The sequence below is a fragment of the Echiichthys vipera genome (genome assembly GCF_963691815.1).
Source record: "Echiichthys vipera genome assembly, chromosome: 1".
Lineage (NCBI taxonomy): Eukaryota > Metazoa > Chordata > Actinopteri > Perciformes > Trachinidae > Echiichthys > Echiichthys vipera.
The window spans coordinates 28,018,576-28,040,452 of NC_139826.1; the positions used below are offsets into that span (position 1 = coordinate 28,018,576).

The 21,877-nt window shown below is 40.6% G+C and overlaps 1 protein-coding gene across 2 annotated transcripts in view; it reads right to left on the reverse strand.

The window, feature by feature from the left end:
- The window catches only part of gpc5a (glypican 5a), a 117,329-nt gene extending 99,729 nt beyond the window's left edge, over positions 1 to 17,600 (reverse strand). The window contains exons 1-2 of one of the 2 annotated variants that reach the window (XM_083915723.1): positions 17,251 to 17,600; positions 13,800 to 13,961 (exon numbers count right to left, since the gene is read on the reverse strand). In XM_083915723.1, the coding sequence (XP_083771849.1) occupies positions 13,800 to 13,961; positions 17,251 to 17,401 (313 nt within the window). In that variant the 5' untranslated portion in view covers positions 17,402 to 17,600. Of the gene's footprint in view, positions 1 to 9,437; positions 9,488 to 13,799; positions 13,962 to 17,250 lie in introns of those variants that run through there. The other variant, XM_083915724.1, reaches the window with a different exon arrangement.
- Positions 17,601 to 21,877: the final 4,277 nt, after the last annotated feature.

Consider the following 21,877-nt stretch of genomic DNA (forward strand, 5'->3'; position numbering starts at 1 on the left):
TGCACACAGCACACCACTGATTACTCTGTTGAACTGGATAATTACATGAAATTTATATAAAGGTGATATGGAACATTAGGATCAAGTATCTGAAGTGTTTGGCTGTGTGACTTCACCTTGTTGACTGGCCAACAAAAGAGAAGCCATTATGTTATTGATTCACTTCTAATTATAATAGCCTCTAACTAAGACGCGTAAGACTTAAGACAAAAGCATCCCTGTAAAACTAACGGTAGGAGACATGTCTGTGACAGCAACAATGTTTTTTTAGGGGTTCAAGCCCAAGGGGACTGGGGCCATGCAATGCAAGCAGCAGTGTGGCTCCCAGTACCAGCGATGCTATAAAACCCTATTGTGTACACTATTTTTTCCATCGCTAAAACTCATACTGCAGCCTATACTGTACAAGTTATGGAGGTGAAACTTTGAACTTTGGTTCAGACCCCTGCACATACGGCAGACACCAAAAATGTTCACAAGCAGGTGGCGCTATATTCAAGTTGAACGCATTTAGCCTCTAACTCCCACATCGTACCTCGCACATTCAAAATTCTTACATTCAGGCGTTCCCTGAATGTACGTGAATCTCGGGATATAGATCACACCCATTTCCGCCTAGACTTTGTTCTCGCAATATATGCAAAAGCTACTTTTTCGAACTCCTCCTAGGCCAAGTGTCCGATCAAGATAAACCTTTGTACACGTAATGTTTGGAAGGTCCTGATCAAACTTTATCAAAATAATTTTGATACTCTTATAAATGCCAAAGTTATAAAGGAACAACTTCCTGTAGGTTACAGTCAAAACAGGAAGTGCTGCGTATTTTCCTCAAACTGTGTCGGATCGACGCAAAACTTGGTAATCTAGATTCCTATGTCTTACTGAGGCCTTCTACAAAATTTCACACCAACCAACCACTCAGACAACAACAACCTTGAAAAGTTTGCAAAATCTGACATCCATCGGCCACAAGCTGGCGCAATTATGCAAAATTGAGTAATGCATGCATTATGTGAACAAACACAATATCTACTAACTAAAATACCTATACTTTCTTTTTCAAACTACAATCTGTGCTGCATCCAAACTGTGACTGACGTCGTGCCCCGGGATCTGCAAGTCTGAATCGCAGAGGCGGGTCGCCAGGTCCGAGTTGCACGGGTGGGCTTGGACATTGTTGATACCTGCTTGCAGGGCTAGGTTTGTTTCTTTCGAGTTACCGTTTTTTTAAAGATTACATTGTTCTTTAACTTTTGCCATTCAAGATTGATTCATTTGTTTCCAGTCCATCAGTGACATATCATGAGTAACTATAGCTCATGAGCCTTAAAACAATTTACAGTTTAAATGAGGTTGCAAATTTTAATATCCTATTAAAGGCTGGGCAATAGGATGATATAGTGGAAGACGGCTGAAGGGGTCATTGCCCCACCGCTTGCTACTTACTTGGCATCACAGCTGGTGTGATCCCATCATAAGAAGGTCTCATTCTGCACTCAGTGCTGGTTCAGAAAAAGTCAATAAACACACACCAACACACTGTTGATTTTCTCCCCCATTTTTTTTATCTGCGCAGCCTTGGGTTGAAAAGTCAATTGTAGATCTTTATTTATAGCTTTGATACTTTCACTACTATTAAATGTTGATATTGTATTATTTTTGTAACACGTTGTGTTGAAATATATCAATACTTTTGACAACCTTATAGACCTTTTCAATGAACTTCCATTGCTAGGTAACAGCCTTGGTCCTTGGTAACTTCCGGTCAGCTGATGTTATTCACATACACTGCAACCGTAAATAATCAAGTTTAAACTAGACTGTTTTGGATATTAATGTTTACATCTTTGAAAATGTCTATAGCAAAATACTCAACACTGCCTCTGTGGTAGTTCATACTACAGAAAACACACACACACACACACACGCACACACACACACACACACACGCACACACACACACGCATCTTTCTGAACTAAGTTTATATGAGGTTTTGGACTCCCAGCAGTAAAAACAACATTCATTTGTCAATCATGCTAGGATACTAGTGATAAGCAGGACAATTATGCCATTATATATGCCATGCAGGGGAGACGGACAGGATGAGGGGGGGAGAAGAAGAGGGGAGAGTGGGAGCAGACAGTAGGCTTGGTGTGTTGCTGTGTGTTGCTGTGTTTAGGATTTCATCGTCCAGACGACTGCAGACTAATCCCTGGAGGCTCCTTCCTTACTTAGGAAATACTTCCTTTCCGTCAGACTGGCAGAAAAAGTGATTTTTTTTTTCTCTCCAAACAACGAAAAGAGAAGCACAATCTTAGGAAACAAAAACATCACCCTGATGTTTTCATAGAAACTGCAGTGTGCTCGTGGTGAAATCTGAGCGGTCTCCTCTTAGCATCAGTTATGGAAAGTCATTTTTCTCAGTCCGATGTTCTGATGTACAGCCTTATGTCTGGGTTAAGTTGGAAATCTAAATTATTTAAAGAGTTTTGGTTTAACTTGAAGGCTACTTCCATAGAAAAGTTCCCATTATGGCCTGAACCATTCCCTTAACATACCACTATATCAAAGTAACATGGTTTGTGTGGAAAGCTGAGTGTCTTTGCTGTACACTGCTAACGGTTGTAAATTTTCTTAGCTGCACTGTCAGCTCTCCTGCACAAACATCACACTAGAACATGACTTTGCTGGTCTCCACACAGCTCATCATAAACAAAAAAACTGTGTAAATCTGTCATAAAGATACAGTTCCTGACTTAGCAGCGTGCTGTATCATCTAATCTAGAAAATGGCCTTAAGACAACAGCCAGAAGCCATAAATCTCCATTTCAAAGGGGCACACAGGAGACAAACAATGTAAAGTGCTGACTGGTGTGTGTATTTTTAGGGCTCAGCTCTATGCAGCATGGCTGCAGTGCAGTGAGTGTGCGTTTGAAAGAGTCAGAGACAAAATGTAAGACAGAGAAAGTCCGTTTGTGAGTGTGTGTTGTAATTGTTGTTGTTGTCCATCTCTGGGACAAAGCAGGATTTGAAAAAAGTGTGTCAACTGAACGGGATCTCCTGAACAGCAGTAAACTTGACAAAGACATTCAGATCTCTCAGGATGATAAAGAGTCAGCAATTAGCTTCAAGACTGACACTGTAAAAGCACTCAAGGGTTTCTCTTGGAATTTCATCTGAGGATGCCGGGTATTATAAAGTTATTTATAGAAAAAGAAAATATAAGACTGCAGTTTGCATGCCTTAGGTTTCTGTGGTCCGAAAAGACAAACTTAAATAGCAATCTGAAAGAAAAGACAGAGAGCTACAGGCTTTAACAGCTGTAAAATAGAACAAAAGGAATAGTCAAACATCTTGGGAAATACAGTTATTTACTCTGTGGTTTCGAAATAGCTAGCCTGGCTTTGTGTATGTTGACAAATATTCGCCTACCAGCACCTATACAGCTCAATAACTAACATATCATATCTCTCAATTGTTTAATCAAAAGGCAAAATGAAAAAACAGGTTTTGTGCCTGTTATAACTATTTATTGGCTGGGAACAGTTGCCGGGCAACCAGCGACTCCACTCCACTTGCAGACAAGAAATAGAACAGCCCCCTGAAAATCATCAAATTGTTGTTTTACAGGTATGTTTTTTGTATAAAATAAACAAGATATAAGGTGTTAAGACATTGAGTTTCACACTTGTAGCACACGTCAGACACGTTCTCACTTACTGTAAATAAGTTTGGTTTTGCGGAGGGGTGGCCTGGGTAGAGCATGGGCTACAGTAGGCAGCACATGAAGCAGATAATACTGCGGTCACAAAGCCGGTTCTTAATTTGGTCTTAAACAACTGAGTTGCTTGCCATTCGGTGAATATGTCTGACGATATCCGCGTCGGCCCTTGACCCTCGGATTTCGGTTTTCTTACAGTTTTGCGCAAACCGCATGATAGAAACAACATGCTGAATCGATCGCTATAAATTCTCGCACATGCTCTCAGAGATTACACAGACATGGCATTAGGGAGCTAGCAGGCTAAAGTCTGTTTAATGTTTGTTTAAATTTGTGTTCTAACATACAGCTCCACCGGGTAATATCTACATAATTTCAGGTTTGCAGTGCATGTGGGAAAGGGGCTTTAGTGAGCTTTAGAAGTGCTGGTGGGTGGATTTCGTCACTGCCGATACAGGAGTGGTATCAATCTCCTCATCCAACTCTGCCAGAAAATAAATATATTCCTCGATATGTTTAACTATCCCTGTTAATACAGAGAGCGGTAACAATATTGGGAAAATGCTACGCCAACCAGCATGAAACCGCTGTGGTTAGTCTGCCTTCGCTGTTTCTTTGCAGCAGCTCAAATGCTTGGCTTGTTGAAGGGTATTGACTCTGAATAATCCTGCTTCCCTCTAAATCCTCATCCTCTGACTTCAAACACTGTGCAAAGACTTTCAATAGAAACTGGCATCCTCCCAACTTTCTCTCCGTCAGTCGCTCATTCTTCTTCTTCTTCGCATTCTTTTTCACTCTCTCTCCTCCCCTGGATCAACTGTCCAGCCTTGGATCACAAAGCCAAGCCCAAATTCTGTGGAAATCTGGAGGAGAGGCCCCTGCGTTGGCTGGCATACACACACACGCACACACACTCACACACACAAGTGACAACAAAGAAGGCACGGCTGTAGACCTGATGGACAAAGAGTCTGCTAAATGAAAGGTCGTACACAAAGAAGCAGGGAGCAGGTTAGAAAAGATTCCAAGAGCAGTTGTGAGAATCAACATATGAAATCATCAAACAAATCCAACCATCGCTCAATATGTTCACTTTATGCATATTCATCTCACACATTCTTTTTACACGGCCTGTATGTTTGGTTACTATTGGAGTCAGTGTTTTTACTCAAACTTAAGCCTTTCTATCTTTCGTTTTCATCACAAAGAGACAGAGACACTCACAGCTTTTTTGCTTGACAAAAAGCACTAGGAGTATTCTTTGTGGAGGGACTAATGGTTTGTTAGTTTTGGACAAACAAGACTACAACCATGCTAGCGGTCCTGTAATGCAAATGCTAACATCACAATAAACATGCTAACATGCTAATGTTTAGCAGGTTGACCATGGTCACCTTAACTTAGCATGTTAGCATTTTGCTAGTACTTAACACTAAGTACATACAGTATGAAGCTAAAAGGGTAGGCTTTCATTGTACAGGTAATAGGTCAAGTATTGGATCAATTAAAATATTGGTGCTAGATGAAAACTATATGAATATAAAATATTTTACAAAGTTTAACAATTAAATCAAATGGTGGAGCTAGAGAAAAAGTTGGTGGTCAGAAAAGTATTTAGGATTCCTCCTCTGGGGACCATGTATGGGAGTACAAATTTGCATGGCAATCCATATATGGTTGTTGTTGAGATACTTCATTGTGGACCAAACAACCAACTGAAGGACAAACACTGGCATCCATACAGTCATGCTATAAAATTAAAAAAAGGTTCAAAGAAAAACAGATATATTCTGTGGATTAGCTTCCGTTTTTTTGCAGACAGAAGCAACTGTTCTTTTACAACAACTGTCAAACTGTATGTGTGCTTTGCTGCTCATGCCCAATCATAATGTAACACTGATATTTTATCTCACACCTTTTACATTATATCAGGTGCTTTTTCTGAACAAGTAATACAGGCTCATTTCTGACACGATAACACAAATGCAGCTTCTGTGTGAGACAAGTGGGTGTTTCACACGAAGAATGTTCATTTTCAAGACAAAAGATCCTAAAATGCAGAGTCCTATAAAAAGCAACATATTTTCCCTGACTGAGGCGAGCAGCCAATTTGTGACCAACATAGAAACTTTACTGGAAGGGAACACTATGTTACTGTAGTCAGTGATGCAGGGCAGCTCAGGGCTGGTCACAGCACAGTATCTGTCCTTTATAAGAAATTACTGTTTTGAACTTGAAATTCTTGGAGAAAAGTGGATTAAATGGAGGAGTTAGGTAAATGTGGTCACAACAGTTTGCATGATGTTCTGTGAAGAGCTGCTGGAAAATCACACTGGAATATTTAAGTAAATACAAGAGAGGTGTGTTCTGATTTTTGATGCAACTAGTCAGCAGTGAAAATTAGTCAAATGAGACAATCGTACAAACCACAAACACAGTAGAGATCACAAACAGCCACAATGCCTAATCAGCCCGGGGGTGGGGTGGGTGGGAGTTCAGGCCCTTACTGGTTGATCCAATACGGAAATACCAAAAATTGCAGTTCGCCCTGAGGCCACTAGGGGCAGGTTTTATAATAGGGCAGTTTCTCATTGACCCCATGTTACACAGGCCGTTTTCACAGCATGATTAAATCTATTTAAGGCCTGGTATAATAAAAAAAAACATTCTAGTCTGTATGTGTTGGTCATTTCTCCATGACAACACTTAGGGGGGTGAATTTTTTTTCTAACCAGGCTAGTTTTTATTTTATTGGAACTTAAAAGATTATGAATAATTAGTGACAGCTAGACTGCTGGTCCTCAGTTCTCCTCGGAGGTATATGTATAGAGGAGCCAGACAGATGCACGTATCTCCCTCTCCCCATCGTCACATCAATGCCCTTTTTTGGTAAGAGGAAATGAGGCGGAGTCAAAGTCTGATAAGATGGCGACTCCCATAGGCGAGAACGATTGGATCAAGTTGAGAGAACGGACCTCGACAGAAAGGCTAAGTCCATTTTTTTATAGTCTATGCTTTGAACTCTACCTTCATTTTGATCTTAACTTGACACCTGTAATGTTTTGTGACTTGACACATGTAATGTTTTGTGACTATCTTGCACATTTGAGACACTATCATGGTGACAAAATCTGCCGGCAGACAGACAGACATATAAAACACCTGGCAAAATATTCAAAACCGCCTCGGTTACTTCTCGCTACAGTTAGGGATTTAACGATATGAGATTTTAATATCACGATAACTGTCAGAGGAAATGTCATAGTTTCCACCATTAATAATCAGGGAATTAATTATTCAACACTATGGAAGAAAAAAGACACAGAAGCTTTCTTTTGGTCCTGCACTCGTCAGCCTAGCTACTTTATATTGAAAATAGCTGTCATTTAATCATAAGGCTAGGATGTCGGTTCCCTCCCTTGACATCTCTTCTTCTCTACTCTTCAGGTGAGAGAAAAAAAAGAAACCAGCACACACAAAGTTGTTACTTGCGAGAAAAGATTTCATTGCACACACAAACAACTAGACTCTTGAGATTCGTTTTCACAGGGTATCAGGATATCGTTGCTTCTACTACTCTTACGGTTATGAAACCGTGGACAAAATCAGTTAATCCCGACACCCTAGGTACAGCAGGTAGTATAGTTGTAAAATAAGGACTATTTTACTAAGAACTATTAAGGATTGACCCTTTGATTGTTTTTACTACTTGCAGGAGCTTGTGGTTCTAAAGATTACAAGATGACAAAGATGTCAGTTGTTTAGTTCAAGTTCAAGGTGAACTTACTGTTTATGTCCACATCCCCTCAGATATTTGATTGTGAAATATACCTTATTTGTGCAGTTACACATTCAAAATGTATTTCTCATTTTCTTTGCAATTAAATTTGTCACAGTGTCTTTTTGCCAGCGGATGTGCCTCTGGAGGTTAAAGCTGAAGTTTAGTTTAACTTGTTGACTGTCCGTTGCAAGACTTTTTAAAATTAAATTAAAAACATTCTTTTATAGGATTCAAGCCCAGGATGTTGTGGTCATGTGGTATGGGCGTTAGCCAAGTGAGTGCTGACTCTACTGGACGTGACACAACCAGAGTATATGCAATGAAATAGAAACTCTGCTACAAAAAAAACTTTTTTCAGTCCAATCAGTCGCAATCACAACAGCTTTACTTCCCCCCGACTGAGACCTCCTCAATTGGCACAGGGTGTGTTGCAGTAATTTGACGGCTGATTGCAAGCTGTGGGGGCCACGGACATTCCACTATGTTCCTTTTTCAATTCTGAGTAAAAGATGGGTGGTGGATCCTTCGAAAGCTGGTAACAGAAACACAATTATGAGTGTGAATAGAAAGTCCTGCATGCATTAGGCTGGCTGTACACTTCAGCGAAACCACCACTCAGCCCTGACTGTTTGATCTCACATTCATCACCACCACTTGAGTTCCTGACAAAACAGTAGCTCACAATAAGAAGCAGAGCAAATATAAAAGCAAAGGCAAACTAACCCTGTCTGCTGAATGTTTCAAGTCGACTACAAGGTTTTTTTTCTTCCCAGGCTAGAAACCAAAATGACACACTGACTGGAAGGAAGACCACAAGCCACAGAGTGTTAATGGTCACAACAGCTTCATGCCGCAAATATTCAAGTAACAGCATCATTTAATCTATAACAGCCGGTGGTCGTGTAATATTAGTGAAGGCTTTAAGATAAATTATGGGATATTAAAAACAGATTTTGGACTACTAATTCTGGTCTATCTTTTAATTTTTTTCAAAATGGTAGCCCTTATTCTAATGAAATACTGACTTAAGACTTTTTAAAGGAATAGTTCAACATTTTCAAATTTACACTCATTTGCTTTCTTATTAAGACTTAGAAGAGACGATTGAAATAAAACTCTGATGTGTGTGCATGCAAGACCAAGGAAATGGTTAGCGGCTATCCTGATTCTGTCTAAAGATATACAAAAATGCATCCAATATATCTAAAACCACACTAATTAACCCGTTGTGTCTCGTCATGCGTTTAATCCCGAAACAAACTACATATAAAAATGACCACAGCTGGGCTGGAGTCTCTGCTGGTTCCCTGGCAACCTCTCTTAGGTAAGTCAGTGCACATGTACAGAAACAGTTACAGCATGTAACTCCCTATAAAAACAAACAAATGTCGCTTTTTAACATTTCTTTATAGATTAAATAAATAAGATATCGTGTGTTAATTAGTGAGCATTTGATGTGTTGTTCAGAGAATGTGAGCGAGGCTAGCTGCTGTCAAGCTTTACTCTAAGATATGCTAATCACCAGCTGACAGACTGCGTGTGATATCGATCTTCCCATCCTCTCATTTCCCAACACATCCATGGCCTTTCCCCTGTCCTACTCAGAGAGGGGGACCACACAGCCCAAAAAGTTCAGGACATTTTCAAATAACGAGCAGTTTTCCAGAATCCTAAATCCTGTCCCGTTTGTCCCGAAAATTAGACTCAACTAAAGAATTTCATTATTTAAAGCCTAGTAAAACATCAAATACTGATCATTCTGATCCTTATCTTGGTGTTGCCCACAAATGGCCACTGTTCGTAGCCTACATGAAGGAATTTGTTAAATTAAAAACATTTATAGAGGGAAGTTAAAATATCCATCGCTGACATGGAGCATGGTGTCCCGGGACCAGATGAACATCCAGCTAAAAATAAACAGTAGCCTAGCTCACTTCAGGCAGGCCTCCCGGGGAAGAGTGGGTAGGGAAATACCAGTCCATCGCCACATCGCACAGACACCGCACTGAAATCAATTGCACATGCAAATGTAAAATCAGTCATGTAATATTTCAAAGTTTGAAATAATTCATAGCTATTTCAAAATTTCACACCAGCAGGGACCAACAGCAAAACCCACCGCTTCTTTACATCACAGAAAATGAGCGACAGGATTTTTCATAATTTACAGAAGCTGGAGCATTGGGCTTTGCAGTCGGGACAAGGCAACACACTGCTTTAACAGTTCGTTATATCAAAGTTTCCCCAAAAAAGGAGGGCATTCCTGTGATCTGGTGATCTCAGACAGTTTTGCCATGATTTGAGCACCCCTCCTCAGACAGTCTCTCAGGAATCTCAGCAGCTGATTTATAGTAGGTTCTGTTTCTGGGCTTTATTGACTCCTGCCCGATGGGGCGTTGGGATTGCACAGGTTCGTTGCCATGGATGTAAGACAAACCTGCACACGGGGGGAAAAAAGATCTCCCCTGAAGCCCCGCTCAGCAGGCTGCATATTTGTGCATTGTGTGGATTGCGTTCAGGAACCTCACAACCTGTGAATGGAAACATGCGGTCCTGAGAGACTTACTGACAGAATAGGACCAAGACAGGAGAAAAAAGGTTATGTGCTAGAAAGCTCAAAAAGGCCGTCTGTTTGACAGTACGCCATTGACTTTGTCTTTATTCTTTTTAATGTTTTTAACCCCAGTTGCTCAGCTATCTATTTGGCTGTGAACTGACTTGAAAAGGCAGCGGTCAGGTTCATTTAAGGACGAAATATTCAGATGTTGAGGCACATTCCTCTGAAGAAAAGAGAAAAATGTAATGAGCCATTACTGGGCTTTGAAGCTCGACTCATAATTAACATCTCAAGCACTTGTTTTTCTTTATTTGTGTTACTCATTATGTTGAGTATTGAGCGCTTTTTCGACGTATGCCCTTGAAGATTTTTTTATAACTGTAGCCCATTAAAAGCAGAAAAACATCAAGTCTCCAGGGAGAAAAAAACATTTTAAATAGCATTTTATTGGTTTGTGCTATTTCTCAGTGTCTCCTGAGTGTCTCCGACTGTTATCCATCCACATTCCTCTAATTTCTTCAACCCCCCGCCCCCCATCCCTTCAGCTGCATCACATAAAGATGCCTAATTGAAGGCTTTGCACAAAACAAATGACCACATTAGCCTGCCCCCTTTTAACTCGTCCGTCTTCCTGTCTGTGGTTGTAATGCATTATACACTCTGCCTGTTCTCCGTTGTCTCTCAAATTACAGCCCAGGCTGCCAATCATTTGAAGACTAAAACTAAGGGACTTGTTTTTCTGCAGAGCCCTAATCATCCCACCCACCCATCCGTTCTTCCTATACTCCACAAACGTGTTTATGATGAAGCAGAACTGTAATAATGCTGAGGGCAGCCAGTGAACATAACATTTTATTTAAAAAATAAATAAAAAATTTAAAACAATTTGTAAAGTTGTTGGCTCGTTTTCACTTCCATTATAATCTGAAAACACACAAAACAAAACTCACAGGATGAATAACAAACAATTCACTCGAATTAATGCAGCATCATTGAGCACTCCCTGGATAGGAAAGACGAATTAAATGCTTGACTTGTGTTTCTTTTATGTCTGCACATGAACAGCAAAACAGCTCTTTTTTCCCCACTCAGTCAGGATCTAAGAACCTGCCAGACATTTCTGTCCCTCCGTGCTTCCCATACATATGGTGCCACAGTGAGTTTTCTCTCCATGTGACAAAGGCTCTTAAAACCTCTACGGCCATATAGAACAATGCCACGTGGGTGGCTTTGTGCGTGTGTGTGTGTGTGTGTGTGTGTGTGTGTGTGTGTGTGTGTGTGTGTGTGTGTGTGTGTGTGTGTGTGTGTGTGTGTGAGAGAGAGAGATCAACATCAACATTTGAACAAGCATCAGCTTCCACGAGCACATATTTACTTCAATAGTAAGACAAACAATATAAAACATGCAGAGAGGATGTTGTTGTACATTTTTTCATGTGTAATTTGATTGAAGTTATGATGAATATAAACCACGTTTTACCAGATTTGTCATAATGCTTACATATGTGATCCAACCAATAACTTTCAAGGGAAGTTAGGTTTGGATTACAGCATTTTTGTTTATTTACAAGAAAACTCCACAGGGCACCGTTAAACGATTAGGCAATCAACATAAAACATGACATTTAATGCCAGCTTCTCAAATTTAAGACTGTTGGTTGGACTAAACAAGCAATCTGAATATGTCAACTTTGGCTTTGGGAAACTGTTATCATCAGATTAGTCAATAATGAAAATATTAGTTAGTTGCAGCCCTAGTTTAGACTGCAATTACATAAATCACAAAAACACCTTAGGAACACTGAATTACGATTTAATAAGCGTAACATTCAGGAGCAGTTTACTGCTACTGTGACTCCAATACGAGACTTAAATTGCTGAGCGTCTGTTGCCACTTGTATTACGCAGCCTGGATGTTGGAAGCAGCCGCCAATGTTTGTTGACTGATGAGAGCCGATGTTGACAGGGAACTCTGTTTGGTTTGGCAGCAGAGCACACTGACTGCCATTCCACAGATAAAACCATGTGAGTGCTCCTCATTTTGTGAGTATTTTTGAAACAGCTACCAGCTCCTGCAGCCTTTTTTTGACTCATCCTTAAACTAACCAGCTCCTGGACTGTTACGAGAACTTAAACTTTAAATGAAAAGACCACAACAAAGTATTGTCAGCGTAGCCACAGCCTTATTTAGAGTACTCTTCCTGTACTATAGTCCTCTATTGTTGTCCAAAAATGTTTTTTTAAAACACATCAGTGGTCACTGTATCACAGGAGGACATGTTCCTTCATTTGAGTCAATCCCACATACTCTGTCCTGCTACTGTAAAGACTCACTAGAGCACTAAATGTGTATTAATCCTCTGATGGAAATAGTCTCCAACAAATATTGGCCTACTACAAGTAAAAATTTCTAAAAAGAAAAAAAGAAAGAATAACTTGTTTTGGAAAATCACTTATAAACTCTAAAGAAAAAAGGAAAATACTGTATATTCACTCTCTCTCCAAGTCAGAAACCAAAGACGTAAGTCTCAAACGTTTTTAACTTCTGGCTTCTGTCTGGAGCTGCTCCGTAGACAATGAATGGGAGACTAATTACCTTTTTTTTCTTTCTTTCTTTTAGCCCAAAAGGAGCTTTATTCTGTTCTTAGTTTTGAAACAGAAAATGTACGTACGTACTGTATATACTCAGAACTCAACTCCAGACTTTGTGACGTGATGAGGTTGCCAGGGATGCGATTTTTGGACTTGGGAGAGCGTTAGACCATAGAAATAACACATATGAATCTTAAAAAAAGATGGGCGTAGTTCCCCTTTGACAGTATTTTAAAAAAGGTGGCATGCTTCATAAACGTCATCATAAATGCTTAGTATTTTACTTCACCTTCAGAGCCTGAGTACAGACACATCAAACATCTGAGGACACAAACAGGGCATTGCCCCTGCAAACCTCAACTAAAACACTGTGATCATGCTGAGACTCCTATAAATCATTTGACTTTAGGAGGAGGATAACGGCAGGTCTCTAAACTGAGAGACATCGTTAAAGAGAATTGGTTTAATGATATGTCTGAGACTGTACGTTCGAGTCATAAGCACTGTATTTGTTACCCACACTCATTTCAGTCCGTCATATGACAGCCATCAGCGTAGAGTGGGGAGAGCATTCAGACAGAGGCATGTTTCCTGTAAGTTAACTGACAGGATACTTGCTGAATGAAAGGATGGAGAGGAACGGAAAACAACGAGAGAAAGAGGTTGGAAACAAATGTGGGGATGGATGTTTACATTGTGTCTATAGCTGCATTCCAGTACTCTAAATGTGAGGATTTGATTATCTTATCAGGACACAGTATAGCAGGGCACCTTGCACAGGAAGAGAAGCTATTAGTGAAAGCCCTGACAGACATTCACCCTTACAGACGGCCTCCTGAGTCTCCTGGAACAGCCAAACCTATCTAATCTCAAGATCAGAGTGTAGCGGTAGATCTGGAAGGAGGACAGACCCTCCTCTGTTTGCTCTGAAGTGGAGCCTCACTGCACACACACACACTCACACACGTACTGACTCATACATTGTTTTCACAACACCCACATAACCCCTAACTCCTAAATGTATACTCCAACTCGGAAACACATACAAACATCTACACACATACAATTATCCACGTAAACAGTTGTGCGTTTATGAAGTCTACAGTGATGACTAAACACACGCACACACACAAATGTTAACTCTTACCTTGAAAAGCAGCCACATTGCGTGAGATGAGGAACTTAAGGCTTGAGCTGGACGTCTGAAGGAGGTTCTGGATGTCTCTCCGGGCTGCCACCTGGTACTTCTCCTCCATCTTTTTGGTGCAGCAGGTCAGGTTCTTTGACGTGCACACCTGAAGATCTGAACCTAAGAGTCAATTGAGATTAAATGTTATGATCTTAAATCAATCAGCAAGGAGTGGGATTAAAAGGTTTCTCAAGGTGTGACTGAGTGTTTTCTTTTTGTTCAACACAAGAAATATTAATGAATGATATTATTAGAGAATAATAAATAAGATAAAGCAACCACAATATAGTCAAATATAGCTGATAAGAAGTGTTTGGTTCACCTTGTAAGCAAAGACATGTATCATTTATTTATCATTTACTATCTTTGTTGAGATCAGAAAACTGGTTAAAAGGTGCCATATTGTGAACGTCATGTCATGCCTTTCTTTTATTATTATAACTTTTGTTTCACAACATTGGACCTTGAACCAGTTTTCTAATCGCAAACACAGACAGAAGCCGGCTGCAATCACGTTGCAGAGAGCGCAGATGAGGAAGACCCTGAAACGCTGACCAATCAGAGCAGACTGGACTTAAAGAGACAGGTGCAAAAACAAACCACTTCGGACATTAAAACATTTTTTTTTTGCTTTTTGAACATTAAAGCATGTAAACGTGTCGTAGTAGAAACTCAAAATACAAGTATGAACCTGAAAATGAGCATAATATGGGACCTTTTAAGAAATATTGTGCAGCAAATAGAACATTTTTATCAAGATTTTTTAAAAAAGTCTGTGACTTTTCAGAACAGATGTTGAAGACCTTCTGGGTTTTTTGAACATCGCCAGGTTTTTTTTTTTGTTCTGAGAAAGGAATGCTTACTTGACTTGAATTTAATGCTAATAAGTGAGAGCAGGCGTACACTGTGCCGAGGGTTTGCATGCTCTCTTTAGGGTGCTCCACTTTCCTTCACACATTCCAAATCAGGTGGATTTGACACCTTAAACTGCCCCAAGGTGAGTATGAGCAAGTGAATGCATCTGTCTAATTATCTTCTCTACTATCTGCATGATAAACTGGCAACTGTCCAAAGTGACAAGCAGCTTCCTATAGCCGCATTCATCTGCGAGAGAACAAGACAAGAGTCTAAAGCCAGTGGAGATATTTCCCTCAGAACCACAAATCAAACCTGTAGCAGTTAAGGAAACGCCAGGGAATTAAATTTCATGACAATCAATGATGATATCTTTCAACTGACTGGCCGAACAACAAACCAACATTTCCATCCTAGAGACAAAAGCATCTGAATGAATAATAGACCAACTTTTAAAAAGTATCAGGGGGATCAGGAAGTTGGTCACATCTGTGCGAAACATCCGCAGTTTGATTCTGGTCATATAATCCATTTTAAAACCACAATGGCATGACATATGCCTAAAACATAAGGTGAGGGCAAGCACAACGGTTATGCATTTCTGTCAAGTCAAAATACGCTTTAAGTGGAACAAGAAAACCAAAACACACGGAGCATGAGAGGAGATCTGAGGTAGAGCGTTATCACCTCACCAAGTGATGTCTCAGGTTTTTCCACCATGAACAAATGTAAGCAATCTGCACATATAGGGGGCCAATCACAACATCTTACAAGGAGACCAGAAAACCCTGCAAAAGCCTTTCTGACATGCCTAGGCAGAGTGTGAAGAGCTGTGGCTGCCAGAGACGCTATCAGCTCACTGCGAGGTTCAAGAAGAGTGAGAAGGGAGCAGAGCAGGCGATGGCACACGTGGAGGAATTTAAACTCTCCCAGATAAGGCAACTTGAAAGAGTCCTGGGTCTTGCTTCTTTTTTTTTTAACATAAATGCTTCCCACAACTATTTGGATAAAGAACAGCTTTTGTTGGCCAAGGTGATAGTCTTCGGACTTGACCCAAACTGAAGGCAGTTTGGCACTTCTATAAACATGGAAACAGCTCGCTGTCAAGATTCCTGGAATTTCTGGAGGTTATTTTTCCACAAGCCCACACTCAATTATAGATAACTTCTAAAATAAAATAAAAAAATAATGCTCCAGGATCGACAACTACGCTATCTCCCATTTCTCTATCTGATGTATTTCAGTGCATTAATCTCAGTCCAATTATATCTTTCCAATGTCAAGGTGCATTTGGACTTTGATGACTGGTCTGTAAGGTTACCAGAGAGGGTCAGCAGAGGTGAAGCTATAGTGTCTTACAGGGTTAGTAAATCAGGTTGCTTATCATCACTAGCACAGGAGGCTCCTACTGCACACACACACAATTTATCTCAGAGAAAGTACTTTTTAGTTAAGAAACAGTGCAGAGATTTGAATCCACACAGGCTCATTTAAAGGGCAGGAGTGGTGATGCCATAATGAGGGTTATTTAGAGGTCGAGGAGGTATTTGAGGGTTTTCTGTCAATGTAATCAGTTTCCTCACTGAAGTTTGTAGGGAGCAGTTTGTGGCAGCATAGTAGTCAACACCATAAGATTTACTTTTCCAAGAGAAAGCAGCAGCAGCAGGACATCCAGTCAGTGACAGCCCTCGTGAAATATCCACACCCATACTTTAATTCCCCCTTAAATCTTGCAGAGAAGTAGATGTGGTATTACATTATGATGGTGTTCAGAAAGTTACGTGAAACCCAGTTTACCTAACTTTACACTTAATAATTCCTGTTTATCCCTGCAAGCCACTTAATGATTTAAGACAGCCGAAAAAGAGCAAAGTTTGGTTTATTTTTGCCAACCTCAGCAGCTCCTAGTTTCCTAGGATAAAACAGCATATTTTACATAAACTCATATAATACTGTGGAGTAAACAATAAGTGGTACCTTGTATATGCTGTTTTGTTATGCAGACATGAGGAAAATCTATTACCTAACCTATTCATGTTGCTCAGAATCCAGAATATTCCTATATATTCGTTATGAAACTGACACTCTGCTGCACATAGAAATTACACAGGTATGTGTGCAGAGATTATCCCTCTAAAAAGAACTGCAGTAATTTAAGAGACATGCAGTACCACAGTCAAATGCACTTTAAACAGCTTAAAGCCGGTTCTGCTCTATATTATTATCATCATGACTGCTCATCTGCCTCTAAAATGTGTTTTAAAAAGGTGTGTTTTAACTACAAAGAGTACTTCGAGAAGTCAGAAAATTACAGGATGAAAGCTGCTACAGTCAGTGAGCTCAACAGGGAGGTATGATGGTGTTGAATGACTTTTCAAGAATACTTCTCTCACTCAGGGGTTGTCGGCATGTTGACGCTTAGATTGTTGTCAAGTAAATCAAGAAAATGCGCAAATGATTGGAGATCATTTGTATTACTGACTGGTTTATGAGAATTTACGTGCAAGGGGGGCGGGGGGGAGACAAGACAGAAGCTCAACTCAAACATAGTTACCTGGTCTGGGGCTTAAAGGCAATAATTGATTTGGTCCAATTTGTCTGAGTTGGAAAACTTTCCGCACTTCGTCGCATCTGTTTGAGCTTCCAACCCTTAATCCAGAGCAACACGCCAGCAAGAAAACGTAGTTCGTCCACAGCAGACCCATTTTGATAAAAATCCAGCGTTAGTTCTTCACAAAAAAAAGAAGGTTGTTTGGGAGTTGGTGTTTCTTCTGAACCTCCAGTCCGCTCAGGTGAGTCACTGCCACATCTCAGGTTTCAGGATTCGGCGTCAACCATGTGGCGTTTCTGTTTTGTGCCAAGGAAACGCTCCGGTTAATCATTTCAGCCCAGACACACGGAGGGGGAAAGTTGCAGCGGTGTGACGAGACTGTTTGAAAGCGGCATGTTGTCCAAGCTGGCTGGACCGACAGCAGAGCAGAGGCGGTACCGTCATGTTACCTGCACTCCGCGGATGGATGTGCGGCTGAGCAGCGGCCCGACGGCACCATCTAGTGGAGCTACCACAACTTTGATTTGAGATACTCTTTATCGACGCTTTAATGTTCATTATTCATGCGGGCTACAATGATGAAGTGAATCTGAAAACAAATACTTCAGAATAGAAACCATTGATCGAGCTGTAAAACTATCGCCTAATAATGAGGTTTGGTGCCCTAGACCATCAAGGGGTTTATTCATGATTTGGGTCAGAGTATTTTATGAGTTGGCAATTTTTTTGAACGTCTTTTATCCAAAATTCAATTACACGCTTTGCTGAGTGACACCACAGCCTCCCTAGTTTAATCAAATTGAAAATATGAGCTGGCGTTTTAATGACATGTCTTAATTTAAAAAATCAAGAGTTAATATGGAGTTCTTTTCATTTTTTTTATGTTAAATGTGATTTTGTCTTTTTCTCGCAGTATATTCTGATCAATGTCAGGAGCATAGATTAAGGTAAATTTAGGATAAGCTTTCTTTGCTTTTTACCTTTTGCAATGCACTGATTTAAAACTAAAATAAACCACATCAAGCCCAAACGAAACTGCAGATTTCAGGGCTTTTTCCATGGCCATTTCAGATTTCCTGTTGGGTATTCATGTCTAATGAATGACTAACTGATCAAATCCAATTTCCCTTCACTATAAACAGTACTGCTCTTGAATGTGCAGTAATGCAAGGCTGTGATCTTAAATGTCTGTCACATGATCATTGCCAACTGCACCAACTTTGTTACAAGATTAGCACATGCCGCAGTTGGGAAAGGTAACCAATTTAATGTGGCGTCAACATGACACCTTTATATCATCAGGTTGCCGAGTGGGGACAGTTATTGGCCGTAAAAAGTTTGTTTACCATAGCACATTTTCCCATCATGTCGACTTCAACAGGCATCTATGGTCACATTACAAAGAACCAAACATTTTCAATAGTAACACACTTTTTTAGAGTACTACTTTGAGTCTAAAAAAAGGCTAAATTATTAACATGTTACCCATTAATTGTGTAATTTGCATAATAAAGACATTCAGGAAAAGGTGTATACATTTTAATATATACATGAAGCAACATTACAAATTAACCCCTGCAAAAAACACCCCCCTCCAATAATCACAGGCATATCATACAGACCAAAAAAAATACATAACAGCACATGTAATTGAGTGCAGCAATTTACTGACAAACACTAAGGGCAGGATCCAGGTCAGCGCCATCTCCTTGTTCCTATACAGGCCGGGACAAGTGCAATACCTCCAGGTAAACAGCATTGCTACTAATCCCCACCTGCACAGGAAGGGATCTCTCAAAATGTCATATACATGTATGTGCAAATACCAACCATTTTTTAAATACTCTTGGCAAAAAGCAATCCCACTTGGTAGTACATAGTTCATCAACGTAGTCAGTTTTGCATGGATTTGCACAGCGAACATCAGTTAAAGCTGAATGCAAACCAGCAAAACTGACCAAATGATGATAGACAGCCCTTCCCTCATTATAAACATCGGAGCTTCAGAAAGATGCAGTTAGTTAGAAGTACTTCAAGTGCTCACATTGCAGTAGATGAGAAAACCACTACCTGCACTATAAGCACTTTAGTACTGCTGAAACTGAGACACTGGCTGAGAAGCACTCCTGGTATCTAAAACAGCGGTAAATGTGTTTTACGCAAACAGATTGTTTTTGATGCGACACCCAAAAAAAGAAAGAAATCTAAACCGGTGGAGAGCAAGCAGGCCACCATCAGTTTTGCATAGATTTGCACAACTCATCTATTCTTGTAGTGCAACTATGCAAAACTAGCAGAGAACTGCAAGATATTTGAGCCCAATTAGAAATTAACAATGGTGTGGTGACGCATATCACAGCCCCTTATGCCAGAAGGAGCACTTAGGGCAGTAGGTGCTAGTCTATTTCACTATCTGCACTAGATGCACCTTAGCACAAAGACAGTATTTCAAATGACATGCAACATCAAAAGAATTAGCACATCAGTGTCAGGGTATTGCTGTAAGTGCCTCCACTGCAGTAGGTATTACATAGAACTACCTGCACTGTAAGCACTTTGACAATACACAGACTGATTTACAGGCTCGCTGCCCTCCAGCACCATGGGAAAGATGGTCACACTGCTCCAGGTTGCAATTTGTTTTTGGGCCCTGCACTTCAAGGTGGATCTGAAAGAAAAGAAACAAGATAGACAATGAATGCGAGTTTAGTGTTGCAACAAGTAAAATGCACACGCAGGTTCATTTGTGCGCACGTGTAACCAATTTCTTGTCATTAACTGTCATAAAACGCGGATTTCGCATTTCCCTCCATCATACAAAGGACCTCACTATCACTCGGCTAGTCGATAATTACACGAGTTAGTTGTGGTGAGACAAGATGTTATGATTTATCGCAGCAGCACGAGGTCACTGAAAACATGAATGGAGCAGCACACAGCCTGCGGCCCGCGTTTCCCTGCAACACAGGGGCGCATGCGCAGAGGAAACTGTTATTCACCCCTCCCCCATCGTCTTTTTAACATGGCGCCTCGAAGTGCGCCAACCTGGGCATAAATGACTTTTTAAAAAAAACAATTAAAGCTAGACGTCAACGCTGTGTTGCACACTGACTTTTTGCAATTGCGTGCTCGTTTGTGTAGAAGAAACGCAGTCGCTTTGAGGTTAAGGACCAACTAGAAAACACGCCCGTGTAGGAACAGATGCTAAGCAGCAAACAGCAGCCTTTAGCTTAGCTGCTGCGAGCTCGATGAAAACATGGCAAACCCTTGTTAACGTTACTACAGTAACCATAACTACCACGTGGAAAGATACAATGGGAGCAGTTTGTGTGCTTTTGAGAAAACACCAGTTTGTAGCCAATAAAATGAAGACGCCACTGATTAGCCCGTTAGCCAACAACAAACGAGCACACGTTTTGAAAATACACCATCTGCCCCTTTGGATGTGGCTGAATTTATCTACTTCTACCTTGATCTTAACGTTATATACACCTGCTCTTTATTTATAATGTTATGTTTGTGCGCACCCCCAACAATACACCTATGTTTGCGTTTGTTGCGGCTAAGGCTACAAGCTAAGCTAAAACGCGCGGCCTAAAAGCTGCCCCATGTGCTGCTGCTTTGTTCTGGGGGGCACTTTAACTCACACACCACTGCACTCGAGACCGAGCAACAAATTAGCCCCGTTTTTACAAACTTTACTTTTAATACGCCGTTCTAGAACGTTCATTCGAACTCTGGCGTCGTTGCCGGGAGACCAGAATTTGTTTCAACTAGTTGCTAAAGAGAAAAGCGGAGCGGAGAAACAAGCGTTTTTCAAATCTCCCTCATTCCCTTCAATGGTGGAGCAGAAGAGAGGGGCTGCCATGCGCCTCACATTACACTGTTTTTATCATTTGTGTTTTAATGTTTAGATACCCTCCACTGGCGTTATATTAAGACACGTTGAAATGTGTATAAAACAACCCCCCTTGAGACTTAATTCACTAAAAGAGAGATAAAAACAGCTCAAAAACCCCGACTTCCTTCCTTCACCGATAAACATGCGCTCGGTTAGACACTCACCAGCCGAAATCCACCATCTTCGCTCACTTGCTTGGGGCTGCCGTGTAGTCTCTTTGCCGACAAAAGAGAGAAATAAATACGTGACTATTCCGAAAACTTTTCTACCCGCGGACAAAACTGAAACATAAAGTGAAGTCCGAGTCGATAGTGAGGCAATTTATAGCCCCGATTCGCTGGTTAAAAGATGATTGCGGGGTTAGGAAAGTGGCGCGAAGGCGACCAGTTGGTAACCATGTGGGTGAATGAAGGGCGGCTCCCACTGAACGTAAATATCTAGCTACAACCCCCAACTCTCCCTATTAGCATACATAAACTACGGTACTTCCGACCCACATCTCCAACAAAACAGCCTCCACCTCTCCAAGGAAGGAGAGGGAAAACAGACAGAGATCACTGCGGGTTTCTGTCAACATCCTTTACTATAAAATAGATATATTCACATAGCGTGTGCATGCATAACGTAAAGGCAGACAATACACTTTTGTGTCCAGTAAAGTTTTGCATTATGAACACTTAAACAACAATAAACCATTTTTATTTAATCAAGATAATGACGTTAAGTACT